Source organism: Anolis sagrei, chromosome 3, assembly GCF_037176765.1.
Source record: "Anolis sagrei isolate rAnoSag1 chromosome 3, rAnoSag1.mat, whole genome shotgun sequence".
Taxonomy (NCBI): Eukaryota; Metazoa; Chordata; class Lepidosauria; order Squamata; family Dactyloidae; genus Anolis; species Anolis sagrei.
The window spans coordinates 83,076,371-83,095,642 of record NC_090023.1 but is presented as its reverse complement, the minus strand read 5'-3'; the positions used below and the strand labels follow the sequence as shown (position 1 = coordinate 83,095,642).

The following is a 19,272-nucleotide window of genomic DNA, read 5'->3' as shown; positions in this document are numbered from 1 at the left end:
TACAGCTACGTATCGACAGATAAATTATCAAAGTTTTGTCTCACCTTCAGAGATGTTCGATATGGGCGCCCCGTGTGACACGGCAGACGTCCAAGCGATAGTCCAGTTCATTCCACATCCGTTGCAGCACATCCGACGTAATGGCATCGAATGCAGCACATATGCGCTGTTTTAAGTCGTCCAAGGTCAGCGGTAATGGAGGTCGGAACACAGTGTCTTTCACATACCCCCAGAGAGAAAAGTCGCATGGTGTGAGGTCGGGGGACCTGGGGGGCCACAGGAGGAATGGAAGATCAGTCACTCCAGCACGGCCAATCCAACGACATTTAGTCTAGTCTTCGCTGCATTGATTCGCAAAAATCGTGTCGTTTCGAATAGTCACCTTTTTTCAAAGCCTGCACCATTTGCAATTTATACGGCTTGAACTGCAAACGTTTGCGTAACACGCGCCACACAGTTTTTTGCGGAACGTTCAATTCCATGGAAACACGATTTGTCGACTTCTGGGGACTTCGTTGAAAGGATGCACGAATGGATTCCACTGTGTCTTCGGAGACACGCGGTCGTCCTGTGGTTTTACCCTTGCATAAGCAGCCCATCTCCTCAAATTGCTTTACCCACCTCGCAATGGAATGTCGATGAGGTGGTTCCTTGCCATACTTGGCTCGAAATTCTCGCTGGACCGTAATTACTGACATTGTTTTAGCAAATGTCATCACACAAAACGCCTTCTCTTTGCCTGATTCTGCCATTTTGAAAACAGCGACTCCTAGCGACGCCTAGCGGCATTAACGTACATGTGTGTTGCTCAAAAAAAACTTTGATAGTTTATCTGTCGCTACGTAGCTGTGGTTTGGTTACAGTAAACATACATTCGGGTACAATTAATTTTCTTATTGGCCTATTCATTTTGACTAACCCTGTATTGTTCAAATGTCTAATATCAGTTTTAAAGAGGTTCATTGCCTGCCTTACAATTAGAAAAAGCACACACCATACTATGCTATGCAATAGCCCTCATTTAATAGTCAAATTGAACAGTAAATACTTGAATTAATATAAATTGACATGGTTATGTTTTTATGTTTGTTCACCAACAAAGATGGGAGACTTGCTTGTACAGTCTAAATTTCAGCAAAAATGTCCAGTTGAAAACAAATGGGAAAGAAAAGATATGAAGAATGTTCAAAGCAAAGGTCAACTTCTCTTCAAGGAACAGAGTCTGAATCTTACTGACAGTGGCAAACAGAATAGCAAGGTAAAATGCTTTAAAAGTATAACAATTTCCTCTTATTATAGATATGATACACTTTTAATAACAAACCTAAGAAATTGAGTCTGTTTCTGTGTACCAGAGCGAGCTGAAGAACTGTTAGGGGTGCTCATTGAAATAACAAAGTTTTTTCCATTTATATTGCCACTGAGACACAGCTTTTGTGTAACCACTGAAAGAGGGAAAATTATGACTTAAGGCAAGAGTGAGCCTGAAGTCATAATATCTTCCTACAGTAGTTTCACAAGAGCTGTGGTTTGTAACTTCAATTGAGTCTAGACAGCTTTGTCAATGTTGATGGATTATGAGAGATGTAGTTCACATAAAGGCTTAAAAGATCAGTGCTTTAAAGATCTCTGTTTTGGGATATCTAAAAATGATTACGGCAGTATAGAGTATAGGCCGCTCTATATTAAGGAAGAAAAAGACTGAGGACTACTTTCACAATATGAAAAACAGAACACATGTTTCAATTTCCTCTACCTTCATAGAATAATAGCACAGGGAGGCGAACATGTAGAAGAGTAGAGCTTCAATCTCTGGTAGTAGGACTGGACCGGCCACATCATGAGAAGACAGGAAAGCTCAGAGAAGACAATGATGCTGGGGAAAAGGGAAGAGGGGCCAACCCAGGGCAAGATGGATGGATGGTATCCTTGAAGTCACTGGCTTGACTCTGAAGGAGCTGGGAGTGTTGGCTATCTTTGACATACCAGTGGTGTAGTGTTTGTGTTTTGCAACATACACAAGGTCCCCAGTACTTCTGACATACTTTTAAGGACAATTGTGCATATGTTTCAAAGACATTTTTCTTTTTAATTGATTTGAACCAATTTTATCTGTATGATCACTCAACTGGAGTGCAAATAAAGTGAACTGAAATCCTTCTGGTTGTACATTAGATTATGGCAGATGGCAATAGTTTGCTTTAAAGATAAAAATAGCCTAGTGAGTGAGCTGTTGCACTTAGTTGGGCCATTAAACACTATATAATGACATGTTCAGAGAAGCTTACATTCGTTTTATTTTCAACAAAATTAATTTTGTCAATGATTTCATGTTGTAGGCAGAAAATGTTCTTAACAAAGAAGAGTCCACCAACAGTCTGCTGAAATCTGAATGCAATTCTCCTATAATCCTGCAGCAATTTATTGGTATGAAGGCACTCCACTTTTTTTATTCAACATTCATCAATTTTTATTTTCACTCCAACGTGCATTGACTAGTGCTAGAGTTAATGCAAGGTGTCCTTTTCATTCTGTAATGTTGTTCTTAACATTATCCTGATTCTAAAAATACTAATAGTGACATTCACTCAATTTCAACAACTTTCAGCCAGTTTCCAATCTGCCCTTTTTGGGCAAAGTCCTGGAACGTGTGGAGGGAAGGTGTTCTTGAATGAAACTGATTATCTGGATCTGGCGCAGTCTGGGTTTAGGCCAGGTTATGGAACTGAAACTGCCTTGGTCTCCTTAGTGGATGATCTATGCAGATAATTAGACAGGGGAATTTATCCCTCTCGATTCTCTCAGCATACCATGATCTACAGTATCAAAGACTGCTGAGAGGCCTAGAAGAAATGGGGTCTTGGTGGACCTCTTTTACAGTGGCTCTAATCCTTCCTAGAGGACCACTCTCAGGTGATGTTACTGGAGGACACCTCCTTTCCCCACAGCCTTTGTCCTGTGGGGTCCCGCAGGGTTCAGTATTGTCCCCCATGTTGTTTAACATCTACATGAAACTGCTGGGAGAGATAATCTAGAGTTTTGGAATTTGATGTCATCTGTACGCAAATGACGTTCAACTGTACTACTCCTTTCGCCCTGCTGCTAAGGAGGCGGTTCAGGTCCTGTACCTGTGCTTGCCAGCTGTGACAGTCTGGATGAGGGTGAACAAATTGAAACTGAATCCAGACAAAATAGAGGTACTCCTGGTCAATCGTAAGGTTGAACAGGGTATAGGGTTACATCCTGTGCTGGATGGGGTTACAGTCCCCCTGAAGAGAGGTTTGCAGCTTGGGAGTTCTCCTGGATTCATCGCTGAGCCTGGAAACCCAGATTTCAGTGGTGGTCAGGGGAGGTTTCACACAATTAAAACTTGTGCACCAGTTGCGCCCGTATTTTGGGAAGTCAGACTTGGCCACGGTAGTCCCCACTCTTGTTACATCCCAAACAGATGTAACAGTAATCTACATTGAACGTAGATTACTGCAACACACTCTACGTTCAATATACTTGCTTTAGCCTATAAAGTCCTAAACGGTTCTGCTCCAACTTACCTATTTGAAATGTATCTCCCTCTATGAGCCAGCAAGGAGGTTAAGATTTTCTGGGGAGGCCCCCTCCCGATTCCACCTCCTTTGCAGGTGTGTTTGGGGGGGGGGGGCAAAGACAGAGCCTTCTCAGTGCTGGTCCCTCAGTTACAGAACTCCCTCCTGAGTGAAATCAGATCAGCCTCTTCCCACCTGACCTTCAGGAAAAAACTAAAAACATGTGGGGCCAGGCTTTCAGGTAGTAACAGTGCAATAAGAGAACACAGAATGGTGCAATGACAATTGGAGTGGTCTCAGACTGTGACGTGGGATTGTGTGATTTTAAATAAGTGGTTTTAATGGTTGATATGTTTTAATGATTGTTTTAATGTATATGTTTCTATTTCACTTGATGTATGTTTATGGGGCATCAAATCGTTGCCTATATATATAAGACGCTCTGAGTCTACTAAGTGGTGAGAAGGGAGGGGTATAAATGTGGTAAATAAATAAATTCAGTTTTGCAAGCTTAGGTATACTACTAAATGGAGATAAAGCTCCACAATTTAAGTGACTTTGTTTTAAATAGAAAAGCATAATATTTGGCCGCAACCTGACCATTCTGAACTGCCTTTTATTACTGCAGGAAACAACTGCAACACAATTTTATTATTTGTTTAATTATTATATTTGTTGCGCAATACAATGTTTTCTTAGAAGAGAATGAAACATAGAATTGAAGTTTTAAGTATACTAGGTCTTAAAAATGTTCACATCTGGCTGGATCACTTTCATGTGTGCTTGTATCTTAATGTATAGTGAACCTTAAAAGCCAAATCAACCACCTTCACAAAGCCAACAAAACAGCTGTCTTACAGCTAGCAAAGGCCGATGAAGAAATGTCACAACTTAAGAATGAAATGGCTCTGTTAAAAACCGAATATTTACAACAGTTAGCAGATTGCACTGAAGAAAACTTTAGGTTGAAGAAAAAGGTATGCCTTCTTTTAAGGGAAAGTGGACAATTTATCTTTAACATCCTCTACATTATAATTTTAGACCTGTCGTTTTCCTATTGGAGTTACAGGGAGTAAAACGGATTCAGTCATACATAAGATTCACCAAATAATGTGGTGGAACAACATGAATTTAATGCATTTAGAAATATATACACGACTTGTGTTTTTACCACCTGTGTTTGCAACTAATAATTGTAGACACATTTAGGACACTCTTGTTAATTGCACAGTCTTGGACAATAATGAATAAATCATGCTGTGCATTGGTAGGTAGAAGATGGATCGGAGTCTCCTTATGGATTGGTTTCTACTCCCAATTATTTCACAACTAAATCACTTCGCTCTCCTAAATATATTTGCTGAAGTGAAGAAGTCGTGTAGCAATCAGGAGTGTAGTTTTGTGTGAGATTGATTCTGCTACTGAAAATAAAGTCCTAGCAGTAAAACGTGTCCAGAGACACCAAATTCTTCATCCAAAATGTATAGCTGTAGCTCTTATTCATCAATCTTAAAGAGCTTTTAAAACATTAGGGGCTATAAACCTGAAATCTCTCTGCCCCTATTGCAAGTAACTAACTTTCTGCTTTTTGAAGAGCTGCATATGGAGACAAACCATCCTAGCCTAGCTCTTTTTGTTTCTGCATTATGTTTTGCTAATAGTAATTTTTGGGATATGTATATATAACATTAAATTAAATGAACTTGAGAATTACAAGTAATCAATAACAAATTATAGAATAACCCCCTAGATTCATGGGGGGGGGGATATGTTCCAAGATTTTCTATGGCTACCCAAAACTATGGACATTTGTGAAATCTAGATAAGATTGAATCACACTGGAAGACCTAGAGAGGCCCACAAACACTCTTGGGATTGTGGGGGGTCAACCATGGGTAAATAAAACTGTGGGTATTGAATGCATAGAGCAAAGGATTGTACTGTATACATAGAGCTCAAGCACAGTCTCATCTATTTTTCCTCTTGAAAGATCAACAGGATGCACAACTGCCATGGTCCAGTAGACACTTATGAGCAGGCCCTGCATGAAGAAATTTGTGAGCTGAGGACTGAATCCAGGAGAATAAGGGAAATCAGTCACCAGCTGAATGAGGAAAACCACAGATTGAAAGAAGAACTATGGGATGTAAAGAGGCAATATGAATTGCTAATGCATACACTTACTGGCAAACAGGATGGTAAACTAATACCCATTAGATAGTGCATTGGCCAGATTCTTAAAATGCTGAGTTAACAACCCAGATTGGTACTTTTGCGGAAGACATAAGACCATAACACATGAACTACGAGACTATCAGTTAATTTCAACCAGTGATTTTATGGAAGATCTGCATTGAGTACATTTTTCTACATGGCTAATGCACGTGTTCCAATGCCATGTATTTAACAAGCTAGGAAGACAGAATCAAGGAGGTTCCTATCCAACTTAATCCTCTATGTTAGATGCAGGAGTCACAGTCATATCAACATGGAAGTGAAGTCGCTCAAGAGCAGTAGTTCCTAACCTATGGTCCTTCAGGTCTTTGGGACTTCAATTCCCAGAAGCTCCAGCTTGACCAACTGTCAAGAATTCTGGGAGCTGATGTCCAAAACACCTGGAGGAATAGAGGTTGGGAATCACTGGAAGAATACAAAGTATAAGAAAATATTCCTATTTCAACAGAAAGAAAATTGTCAATTGTTGAAAACGAATGATTCTCTTTAAAGCTTGTTGCAGTAGGAGTTTTTGTATGTAATTTACCCTTTCGAACAGCCTATTTCCATATTGATCTATGCAGGTAGTACATAACAGAACTGTGGGTGTCCCTATTGAACAAAACAATTCTTCTAAATCCAACCACACCCTAAATGTCTCAAAATTCATTCTCAGTTAAAATACAGTTAAAATGCCACACCACCTTACCATAGTACCCTTTAGTGACTAGTGCAAGAGCCAGGCATGGAGGGAACAGACTTTGGGTGAAAGCAATGTTTCTGTCTGAGTTACACATAACACATGCCATCTTTGCAGTTTTGTGTTGTTTCTATTTGTGCATACTCATTATGAAATGTATGTACTCTCACAAGCTACTTTTAGTATTTTTTTATTCCCAAAGGGTCTCAATCCAGTATTAAAATATGAAAAAGTGAAATTCAATAAAATCTAATACCACATATCCTTATTGAAGTCAAAAATACTAACAAGGGGTTCACTGGTCTACTTTAGGTGATTGAGGGGAGCAGTTCCATGACTGCTGAAAACAGTATAGAGTCTTTTACTTTAGGCAAAACAACTTTGGATCACAACATCTTACCGAGACTATTCCTGAGATCGAAGTTCTGTTACTGCCAGTACTATAAAGCTGAGTAATTATCCACATAATCTGACATTTTTCCAATTACTGTCTAGCACAGATTTAATCACAAGTCTATTGGAATTCTAGATTAGGTGCTCAATGAAAATAGTTTGGTACCAGAGATTTTATAGATAACAACAAAATGAGTGTAGTTAGTAAAGATTCAGTTATTAAATAATGTAATGTTAGTATTATGCTTGAAATTTAGTGGGCTATATCAGCAGTGATGGAACATGACAATTTTCTTAAGCAAGCCTTTTATTTTTATTAAGAAAGTCTTGAGGAATGTCACAGGAATAATGCCTCTCCTTCACCCGTAAATAGTGACTCAACAGACATTCTGATTGCTGGATACAGTGACCCTGAAGCAGCAAGAGAAAACAGAAACTTAAAAGGTATGTTAAATTAGATTTGGCTTCCCAGTTTCACAGCATTATCTTGGATTATTTGCTTAGTCATGAATCATATGAGTATTGTATGGTCTAAATCCAACTGCTAGTCCCAACTAGATTAGAGTTCAATCAATGGGTTGAGTCATTGACCCAGTAGATTTACTCCATGTGAGAGTAACAATTGGATTTGGACTTGTACTTTTATAATCCTTTACTTAGTTTTTCAGCTCCTGTTCACAGGATCAGAAAAAAAGGAAGATCGACCATGCGGATTAAAATTAAGAAAGCTTGGAATGTATTATCATCACTAGGTTCTTGTCATCACTATTATCATCACTATTAGTTGGCAGTACAATGTGATAGGCTTCACAGGGTCCAAAATACAGGGAAATGTCTCCTATACTTGGAATTATTCACTGCTAGCAGTACATCCATAGATTGTATTCAATAAGTATAAAGTATACTCCTCAGAATTTAATTCCACGTGATAGTATTTAATAACTAAGATAGTTGTTTTATATGTTTTAATGTATTTTATAAATTTTATTTAAATGTTTTTAATTGTACATTGTTTTATGGCATCGAATAGTTACCTAAGTGTAAGCCGCCTTGAGTCCCCCCAGGCTGGAGAAAGATGGGATAGAAATGTCATAAATAAATAAATTCTTCCCTAATGCCAAATTTAGGGGTTTAGTATTTGCCACAAAATAATGAGAAGTGATGTAATTGTATAGCATTTGTGCAATTTCATTACGGTAATTCCTAGAGGCAGGCTGACAGCTTTGCAGTGTTCTCCTCCCCCAGTTGCTTTAATTGCATATGCTTAAACCAGTTAAGTTCTTACATGTCTTAATTCAATATCATAGTGGCAGAATCAAGTGACTTCATTTAACAAATGCTAGGTTAAAAAACATATTTTACTCTCTTGACTTTTACTGTTACTATTTCATTTTGTTACCTCATATGTCTCAGCTGCTCCTTTTCAGGGATGGCAGATCTGATGACTACATTCTGCAAGCACTTGACATCTATGAGTAAACGTACTGCAACAGATGGCCACAGTTTGCTTCTTTTCTTTTCTTTTTTGGATGATGATGAAAACATATTATAAAATCATCCAGTTCCAAGGAACTGAATTTATAGTTATAATTTAAATAAATGTAAAGTTCCTTCCAACCATATTTCATGCAGCGCTGCCCTACATGGCGTGTGCAAGGTGCCACTACCACTTAACTTGTGGAGGAGCTGAAGACACATTTTTGTTGATACTGGCACCTTCTTGCTGAATGGACACATTTTGAAGACTCTTTTGCAAAAACAAACAAACCAAAAACCAGTACCATCCTGCAGCTTTATTGTCATTATATACCCCAATGCATTTTCTTTCAATCATGCAATAATGTCAACTTCAAAGCCCTATGGACTATGTCTTTCTTGGAGTGTCACTGGTGGCCTGCCATCACTGTTCAAAGTATGGTGTGCAAATAATTGTTGTGGCCAACCATGGTCTGAATAAAGAATACAGGCCAACCATGGTCTGAATACAGAAACCTATTTTTTTATTATATTCATGCTAAAGTATGTCAGCTGTCAAAAAGGTGACCACATTTTTAGAATTTCAGTAACTATTAAGGTGTGACAAAAGAGATAATTCATGACTTTAGAGAACTAGCTCACAGAATTAGTGCAAAGATATAAATGTGATACAAATATTTCTAGTATCTTTTTTCTCTTTTTAACAAGATAATATAACTGAAGAGAACATAGAGATGAATGGCAACAATGTTTCTGACCTAAACCAACACAAACAAACATGTCACAAGAGCTCTATGGAAAACATCTCATGTTCAACTTCAAGCCGTTTCTCTCAAATGGATGCTTGCAGCAAATATTCTCCACACAGGTAAGCAATCACGACATTTGAGTTCATACATTTAAAATATTATTCCACAAAACCTCACATTAACAACAAAAGAAAACTATTCTATTTTTTATTTAAAAGGATAATAATGACAAAAAGGAAAAAAGTGCAAAATTAGAATGGATAACAAGGCTGATCTAGTCCAATGCCAAAGTATACCTGACAAGTGGCCATCAAACCTCTAATGAAAGAGGTTTCATATTCTTCTGAGGTAGCATTTTGCAGCACCAAACACCTGTTACTGCCAATAAAATTTGTTATAATATTTAATTAGAGTCTCGTCTGTTTCAATTTGAATTGATTGGTTCAGGTCCAAACTCTGAAACAGTGGTTCCCAACCTTTGGTCCTCCAGATGTTTTGGACTTCAGCTCCCACAATTCCGAACAGCTTGTAAGCTGGTTGAGATTTTGTGGAGTTGAAGTCAAAAACAACTGAGAACCACTGCTCTGAAACATCAAAAATAAGTTTCTCCCATCATGTGTTACATCTATTCATAGCTCTTATATATTGGAGCTACCGATTGTTGCCTAAAGAGGGCAAGGGTGCAATCAAATGGGTTGCAGTACATTACAGAGATACATTAATAAAACCGGTGTAGGGTCTAAACTTGAGATGGCAGAGATTCAATTAGAATGGACAGACATTCTGCTAATTCACTGCCATGCAGTTCTGAATTTCAAAACACAGAGACCATGGCTCAGTTATCTACAATTGCCTCTCCGAAGAACCAATCAGCAAAAAGGAGATAATCCTTCCAGTCTCTCTGGTTCACTCCCAAAATGAATGTGAAGTATAGCTCCAAGCCAACAGAAAATGTCTGTTCTTATTCTAATGTCTGCATATTTCATATAAAATGGTCAAATGTTGTATCCACAGACTAAACATATTAGCAAGCTAAGAAATGTTTTTGGCCACCCAGGGAGCTTCAGGGGATTTGAACATTGGAGTGAATGTTATGATACATTTCTGACTTTGCAGTCTATATCAGCTGTATAACCTCTTCTATAATGCTGAAGACAACATAGAGCTGAATTGTCAGGTGCAAATCCTTTAAACATACAAGTTTCACAAATATTACAATTTCTAGTACTCTGTCAAGTGGACTAAGTTTACCTAAATTTGGAATTAGAACCCAAAGAAATTCAAGACCACTTGTTTCTTTCTATCTATCATTATTTCTTCCCCTGAAGAGACTGGATGGGTAAAATTAAAGAGTGATGTAGTTGTAAGGCTGGGAGTTGGCCCAGTTTCTTTCAGTTCTTAAGATTCTATGAAATAGTTTTAAAAACTTTTTAAATTGAGTGACAACAAATTAATTACATAATAGCAACTGATTACTTTTGAATCCATTATAAACTTGCTGTCATCCCCCTTCTTGATAGTGTTTCTAAATTCCTCAGGAGCTACTATTAGCTCTGGGCAAGGAAGTACATTGGTTGCAGTTATGTCTCCATGATTAACATAAGTTTCACATAATAGGATTTAAGTATTAAAGAAATAGGTTAGGAAAGAGAAAGGATAAACCATGATTTCACTGACATGGCAGCCACCTAACCTTTTGCTCAGCAACATTATGAGATCCACATACTGGTTTCTTTAATCACATCTTTGAAAACAAAAAACAAAACAAAACATGGAAGATTCTTTCATAATCATGATAGTTGTGAATAGTTTTTCTCTGCTGTCTTTTTAAAAAAGGTGTTGATTTTCTATGACTGTTTTATCTAAGGGTTCATATGGATACATCCGTACTATCAAGACGACCATTTGCACCCAGAAGTATTGCAGACTTGAAAGTTGGAAACTTAGTAAAATTTTCAGGGACAGCAGGGAAAATCAGCAAAGGAACTGTCAAATATTTGGGACCATTGTTTGGAAGAGAAGAGAACTATCTTGGCATAGAACTGGAAGATGATCAAGTAGGGAGGCATGATGGAGTTTTTCAAGGAACGCGCTACTTTCTTTGGTAATTTTTGACTTTATGTTTGGCATATATTTCTCCATTCAGCTCTTGTGAAGGTTCTTATTCTTCCATCCAAGAGGGGAAATAAAATCAATCTTGCAATCCATTTCAACATCATATCGATTGTTTTAGCTATACCACAATACATGAAATCCTTCGTGATCTATACCACCAATGGGTGGTAATGACACACAAAATGAATTGTATAAAAGTATGGAAAAATGCAACACTATCAATACTTACTTAGCACTACTGTTTCAGATAAAAATATTGAAGAGCATCAGGAGTATGAAGTCGGTAACTGGAAACATTACTGAAGGATCAGTTAGTGGCCTACACTCTTTAGACATGAAAGAGTATATTAAAAGCAACAGTGAATTAAAACTTACATTCATATTTTGTTGATGAAAGCCTAATAATTTGATCCTAAAGTATGTTACATGACTTTAAACACTTATCCTAATTTAGGTGAAAATGCCTTGCATTATCCATTACCAGAACCACGAGAATCACAAGAGGCAAGATAGAAGAACGTGGGAATCATGTTTTACACCATCTCAGGCTTAGATTTCATATTCCCTATCAATCTTCTCTATTCAAGGGGACAAAGTATTACTGCTCTGTTGTCACACATTGAAAAAACATTATTTTCCCAGAATGTACCTATCCCTAATGAATGCTTGGAATGGAGGAATGCAAGGTTGTGAAGTCTACTGAGATTGGCCTTAACAATGACCAAGTAGGTGGAAGGTTAGATGCATGCTAGGATATTTCCAGACTCAAACTATGTTTTCAGTCCCATGTAGACACTGAATAAAGACTTTACCTGGCTAGCCAATTATAATTACTACACAAATGATATTATCTCACCCTGAACATTTTGCTGTCAAGGTGTAAGGTGACATTGACATATACTAAAGAAAAGCTTTTGCCAGACTATGCCCTTTTAGAGTCCAGATAGAAAACATTATTGAGCCTGCATGTTTTGATTCATGTAACCTAGTGCCGCTTATATGCATCTAAGGTACAAGTGTTATATTTCCAGTAACTTTACACCAACCTCTATGTTAAGTCCAACGGTCAGCAGCCAGATTAATAACAGGGGCGTCTTACAGGGCGCGGTCAACCTCCCTGTTTAAGGAGCTCCATTGGCTACCATTCATTTTCCGGTCCCAATTCAAGGTACAGGTTCTTACCTATAAAGCTCTAAACGGTTTGGGACCTGCCTACCTTCGTGACCGTATCTCTCTCCATGAACCAGCCCAAACTCTTTGATCCTCGGGGGAGGCCCTCCTTTCGCCCTTGCCAGCTCTCTCCTTTGTGGGTGCAAGGGAGAGAGCCTTTTCCTCTGTGGCTCCCCCGACTCTGGAACTCATTGCCCGGAGAGATTAGGAAAGCCCCTACTTTAGAAACCTTTAAAAAGAGTCTCAAGACCTGGTTCTGCCGTTGCGCTTTTGGAGAGTAGTCACATCATTTTATGCTATTGCTCTCTCAAAGTTCTTGTCCCAGGATTCCTCCCCGCCCCCTTGTACGAAGGTTTATTTCTCTGTCTCTCTCTGAGTTCTCCCTTACAAACAGTTCTGCCCCTTTATCTCACCCTGAGCTTTTAATCATTTTATGTACATGCGGCCCGCTCTCTGTCATTGTTTGGTTTCTATGTTTTGCTTATATTGTTTATATGCTTTGATGTTTTATACTTTGTTATGTTGTTTATTTTACTGTAATTTGTATTTTTGTACTGTAATTTGTTGTTTGGGCCTGGCCCCATGTAAGCCGTTCCGAGTCCCCGTTGGGGGAGATGGTGGCAGGGTATAAATAGAGTTTTTTATTATTATTATTAAGTAACTAATTCATTTATGCAGTATTCAATGACATCTAACATTTGTTTTCCAGTGAACCTAACAAAGGGGTATTTGTTAACTTCAACAAAGTTATCATTGCCTGGGAATAATAAGTCAAGAGGAAATGTGAATTCTCCACATTTTGATGAAGGAATATTTGGATTTTAAAACACCAGTCACGTTGTACTTCTCCTGAAAATGAAAAACCCAGTGTCTTGAACTTTGTCCAACAATCAGAAGTCAATGTGTTTTTACCATTTTCGGAAGGCTCTATGTAAGCATTTTCTTGGATGTTATAGTTTTTGTAAAATATAACTATTACTGTTGTCTATGCGAACAGGGAAAAACTTGAAATACATTATAAGGATGGATAAACCCAATTCCCAAATGAATGAATTCAATCCATTTCTCCTCTATGTCAGGGTGGGCAAGTGTATGGCTTTCGAGATGTTGGACTTCCAAGCTTCCAGTGTTCCTCGTTTTTGGCTATGCCAGATAAGCTGCTGTCCAACAAGCTGTCCACAACTTGACCTATATGAATTATGCCATGTAAGCTCATTGTTATGGTCGTAAATTCATATCAAGAGTCAAATGCATGAACAGGATGGTAATAATAATAAGAAGACTTTATTTATATTCTCCCCTATCTCCCCTAGGGGACTCAGGAATAGATGCAATGATTTCATTATTGTGACCTGATGCAAAAAAGTAGCAGTGACTACAGAAATATTTCCCTCCTAATTTAATCAGATACAAGTGTAAGGATGTGCTAATCTTTGAGGACAGTAGGCTCTCTCACAAAGGGTAATAAATTGTGTAGGAAAAAGCACTGGGTTCATCCTGCTTTCAAAGTAAAAAAGCTGAATTAAGGGGAGTTGCTGAAGCTCACACATGGAGAGTAATGTCGTATGTAACTAAGAATGTATGCTTCCAAAAAGAAAGAAAAGCATAACTACCAAACTTTTGAATGTCAAAGAAAAATAGATTACAAGCAATAGAACTAAACAAAATAATTAATAATTTGCTTTTCCAACTGCCAGCATTATATAAAATCACCCATCACATGGCAATAGCTGTAAAAGTGCTAGGATAAGCTCCAGTTCTAAGCAAAGATGCTGATCTGACTGGTTCTCCTACAAACTCTTGACTTGCTGGTGATATAAACAGAAAGAGAACTTCATAATGCATTTGCCGTGATGAAAGCATCTCAAAATTAGTGAAGTTTGGTAAAATATTTTAATACAATATCTGCTTAGCCTAGGTTTCAATTCCTGTTTTTGAGGAAGTAATGAGTAAAGGTGAAAGGAATTCACATCTGAAGGAGGGCAGAACCAATATGGTTATTTTAACCATGCTACGACAGCAGTCTTGTATCTGCAGACCCATATTGTTCAGATGGATTTCATAAATAAAACGTAGAAAACTTCTATAGGTTATGCAGATTAGGTGCTCCTAGTCATGCAAATTCATCCTTGCTAGAGCAACTCAGAATGTGTAAGTGCCACATTGGCACTGAAACAGAACTAGGTGTGAATCAGTATGAAATATTTCTGGGTGGGGCTAAAATAGTCTTTTTTATAATATTTAACACCAAAATTCAAAACTTTTTCACTTAACAGCAATATCCAAAACCTTTAGATCATTAAACTTAAACTTTTGACAGACTAGCAACAATTCACAACAGACATAGAAGGAGCAAAGTATTTCTCCTTGCAAAGTGAAATTTAATGAATTGGCCACCAAAAAGGATCTGTGTTTGATTTTATCTATGTTCACGCATACACACACACAAAAACAAAATCCCAACAAGAACAAACAATACAGTAGTATGTTAGGGAGAAACATTCACTTTTAAAAAGAAGAACTAGATGTCAATATATGAAAAAAAAAAAAACCTTTTAAGAAAATTCCTTACTACATATGAAAACAAATGCAGAACATTATTTTCTTAGCTTTATTGATTTTTTTAGGCAACTGCAGCTCTTAGTATATGTAATTTGGATGTACCATGCATGCATAGCCTCGTAATGCTTTTACACATTTCATCTTGCAGTAATAGTTTCCATTCACAGCATACACAAATCTAAATAGTAAGAAACACCCTTTTTACAGGATTTAGAAAGATCATGGTTTTGTTGCCTAATAAAAAAATTAAACAGAGAAGAAACACATGATTAGACATATTTGCTTTATCATTTAAAGAAGAGTTTTTTAAAAAAAAATTGTCCAAGCTTTTGAGAATACTAAGAATATTGCATTATTATTACTATTGCCCAATAATTAACGCAAAAATGATGAGAACCTTTACTTCATATACAGAGCAAACCTGAAGTATTATTTGGAAAACATATAGCACACAGAGACAGTGTTGACTATAATGTGCATTTATTTCTGTGTACATTGTCATCTCTGTAATTCATTGCATCTTAGCAGATAACAGAGGAAATGAGAGCCCATCTGGCTGCAACAAACTAGATTGTAAACTGATTCCACATTTCAAGCTATGCTAACTTTTTTCTTGAGTTAAAAGCCTGCAAACTCAAGGAAACAATCCCATTAATAAACTTATTTAATCTTTTCATGTTTGATTTTATCCCATAATTTCATTGTAAATAAGTTTATAAATGAACAGATGAGGGTGATGAAAGAAGAGCACATAACTGGAACATACAGAAATTGAGAGAAAACAACCTTGTTGTGTGACTGAGACCAGCTCTTTAAAAATTATACTTGTGTCATACATTTCCATAAGGAAAAATACATACATACCACAGACACACAAGCACACTTCTCCATTTGATCTATTTCACAAACAATTCCTCTTACTTCTTATCCCCTCCCTACACAAACAAGCTAGCTTGGAGGTTCAATCGTTTATGCAAGAACTAGATTTTATTTTGGTTTTCTATATTCCAATCTTCCACAAGCTATTCTATTTACTAGACCTTAGGGGGGACTTTGTATTTTATATGGGAAAGGGGAGCATCTTAACAGTGGTTAAATATAAAATAGGCATTTATAAACACAATTGTTTTCGAGAGCATCGAAACAGGTCACTCAAGTACAATGGGCAGGGAAAAGGTCAGCAATTATTACAAAGTAGTGCATTTTTAAAAATCATGATGGCCTCAAAATCCCACCACTAAGATGTGCACATTCCAAAGTTGAATACATCGCAGTGCATTTTCTATTGTCAAGCGATATAAGGAGTTAATGTATGAATGGAACTTTATATGCAATGAATGTTTACTCTGGCATACCCTAAACCCACTTTGGCTGGGACCATCTATTCCCACGTGGCTTCCAAGTGTAAGTTGATATCTAATATTCATACACAACTCATACGAATAAAATTAACTCCACTGCTATCATCAATATTACAGCATGAAAGGATATTTACAAGTAAACATATACAACAGTTTTTGCACAAATAACAAATATCAGTAACTGACATTTCTTTTTCCTTTCAAACAACATGACTACTACCTACTGTTTTTCCCACCACAAAGTGTGTGATTTTGTCTTCTACTCTGCCAACTAAACTGTGAGTAAAAGGGAAATGGGTCTCCATAAGAATGACTTTACAGATCCAGCAGTCAGTACTTGAATACTTTTTTGTCTGTCCTGTTGTCCTCTATGAATCAGTGGACATTGTGGACACATAGTGGAGCAATTCTCATGTGATGAGTAGTCCTCCCTCACAGTATGAAAACGGGCAGGCATCTATGTCCAGTGCTACGTGCATAGACCAAAGGCCTTACAGGAATTCGGATTATGCTGCCAGACTCCAGAAAGCACACACAAATAAGATGAAATGCCGCCACACTTGATAGGTTGCATGCAATACTTGTAAATATCCCCTCCCCAACCAAAATTCCTCAGCCATGTTAATGTGAAAAAATGGTGCATACCTTTCAAACACACTTCTACTCTTTAGTTAATTACTATGATTTATTTGCAATGGCAGCAGAAAGAAGTGCCAAACAGAACCTGCTGAAAAGGGGCAAATGCATCAATATGAAAACATAACAATTGCCACTGAGCTACTGCAAACAAAATATTAAGTAACTGAATCGTGAGAAACAAAACAATGAAATACTTCATTGCTTTGTTTTCCCATATTATAAAGGGAAAATATAACCTGATATTTTAACTCGGAAGGAGGGGCAGCAGAATTCTCAAAACTTTCCTTGGACATTCAAAAGTCACATTTGTAATGATGTAGAATTAAAGACAATCTCAATACCAATTACTTTCATATCATTGTTCTCCTTGATGCTGTATTGCTTCAGAAAGATTTAAACTTGTATGTCAGCATCACACCCAATAAATTCCACTTTGAACAACAAACATCTATCACTTGTGCATACCAACTGATGACAAAAACATCTACATGGGCAAGATGTGAAACATTCCTTCTTGCAAATGTTACAAGGTTTTGCAGCAGTATGATTTAAATGTGTAAGAAATTAAACATACCATTATTAGAGGGGAGAAAACAACTGTGACTGCTCTTGCATGGTTTTATTTTAAAATGACTCTCAATTTCAAAACCTACAAGACTTTACAAAATTAGAACTTTATTTCAGCAACCTGAAGCACTCAAATAAACTCAACATCATCTTTATCATAACCAGATGCATAAATGTATGTATGTAATCACATTTTGTGTGTTTTTGGCGTCCATCCATTGACCAAATTTGAAATAAAAAATGCATTTCAAGATCTGCCATTCATACCAGTTAATGCAGGCCGGTTTATTAACAATGTGCAAATAAACCTTTGTTGATAAGCAAATATTTCAGCTAAATCAGAATGGGGGCACAAAGTACCATCTGTGCTGTAAACATCATGGATTCTTCACATAATTGGAAGCTGAAAGGCCTAAGGAACAGGGTGCAAACACTTCTCATACATAATGATGGATGAGCTCAAGTTTTCCAAAGAGAATTTGGAATAGTTCTGCATTTGGCATATGTTCGCTCTACTGTCACCAAGCACAGTTTTAAGGGAACGTTGTTTATAAAAGCATACTTTACTTTTAGCTTTAAAACACAAAGGCCTAATAAAAGCATGCATACCTCTGTTATATGGTATAATTACTTAGTTACCAGTGTTAACAAGTCTTGGTGAGCGCTGTACAAGCAAAAGGGATTGTAAAATCACCTCTGATTGTACTAGATAAATAAGGCTCATACAGTACTTCTCCCTCCTCACCATGATTCACAATTTCAAAACAGCAATTATTTAGACTTAAATTACCCTGAAAAAGCAGCATTTTTGGATACCCCCCTTTTTTGCTCTTTGATACCCCCCCCCCCTTCAGTAGTTTACAATCTGGAAGCACAGGGCGCTTTTGTTTCCCAGCTTGCTGTGACCAGATTAACAGCTCTGGTTCTTCACAGTTTGTCTGGATATCTGTAACACTTCACACCACAAGGTTCAATGCTTATAAAAAATATATATAACAGCTACTACCAGCAAATGTAATTATAAGGGCTAGAACAGCAGCAATCACCTGCTTTCCTGTATACATTCTTCACAGAGCAGATCTGTTTTGGATATAGGATGTCCTTTCAGTCTTGCTAACCACAGTAGGATAAGAGTATTTTCCCCCCGAACTAATCTTTAGTGCAGCATGAATGGAAGGGGGGATAGCTCCCTTGTAATTTGAAAAGGATTGGCTTGCAAATGCCTGATAGATGGACTGAAAGGTACCCCACATCTCCTTCTATGGCTGTATGCTCCAGAGCCCATTTTCAATCCAAAGCAGATGGGATTTAATCCAAAGCAGTACGGGTTCAGGCATACCGTGGCATCTCGCACTGCTCGCAACGATTCAGTGCTGGATGGTTCAAAAACGTACAGCTGTCACAGTTCCATGGAGCTCCTTCAAAGTCTTCATCTCTTGGCTGTGTTCGCGGAGCTTGCTTGGAACTGCTCTGGTGGTCTACAGAAAATGATTTTCTTTTAAACTTCATAATTTTGAATACACAATAGTCATAAAACAATATAATATAATGCTGATGCTTCAGAGTTCTGTAATCAATGCTCTTTTGTTCACATCCCTTTTTTGTAAATGACAATCAAGATTTGTAAATTACTGAGGTATAGCTTTGAGTTCCACCATTTTAGGCTGACAGCCAATCATATCTCATCAATAAGACTGGTATGGGACTACAATCTGTGATAGAATTCATGTCTACTGAGGTATAAGGACAACATCAAGGACTAGAATGTACAATTTCTTGCAATT

General features: G+C 37.4%; 2 protein-coding genes across 8 annotated transcripts in view; one reads left to right on the top strand and one right to left on the bottom strand.

The window, feature by feature from the left end:
- The window catches only part of LOC132771751 (repetitive organellar protein-like), a 41,734-nt gene extending 26,137 nt beyond the window's left edge, over positions 1–15,597 (top strand). For 4 of the 5 annotated variants that reach the window (XM_060770137.2, XM_060770135.2, XM_060770136.2 and 1 more), the window contains 8 exons: positions 1,103–1,258; positions 2,340–2,427; positions 4,344–4,519; positions 5,533–5,740; positions 7,171–7,293; positions 9,034–9,193; positions 10,942–11,178; positions 13,069–15,597. In XM_060770137.2, the coding sequence (XP_060626120.2) occupies positions 1,103–1,258; positions 2,340–2,427; positions 4,344–4,519; positions 5,533–5,740; positions 7,171–7,293; positions 9,034–9,193; positions 10,942–11,178; positions 13,069–13,126 (1,206 nt within the window). In that variant the 3' untranslated portion in view covers positions 13,127–15,597. The remainder of the gene's footprint in view (positions 1–1,102; positions 1,259–2,339; positions 2,428–4,343; positions 4,520–5,532; positions 5,741–7,170; positions 7,294–9,033; positions 9,194–10,941; positions 11,179–13,068) is intronic. The other variant, XM_060770138.2, reaches the window with a different exon arrangement.
- The window catches only part of TAB3 (TGF-beta activated kinase 1 (MAP3K7) binding protein 3), a 40,653-nt gene continuing 34,448 nt past the window's right edge, over positions 13,068–19,272 (bottom strand). For all 3 annotated transcript variants that reach the window (XM_060770134.2, XM_060770133.2, XM_067466765.1), the window contains one exon: positions 13,068–18,966. In XM_060770134.2, the coding sequence (XP_060626117.2) occupies positions 18,818–18,966 (149 nt within the window). In that variant the 3' untranslated portion in view covers positions 13,068–18,817. The remainder of the gene's footprint in view (positions 18,967–19,272) is intronic.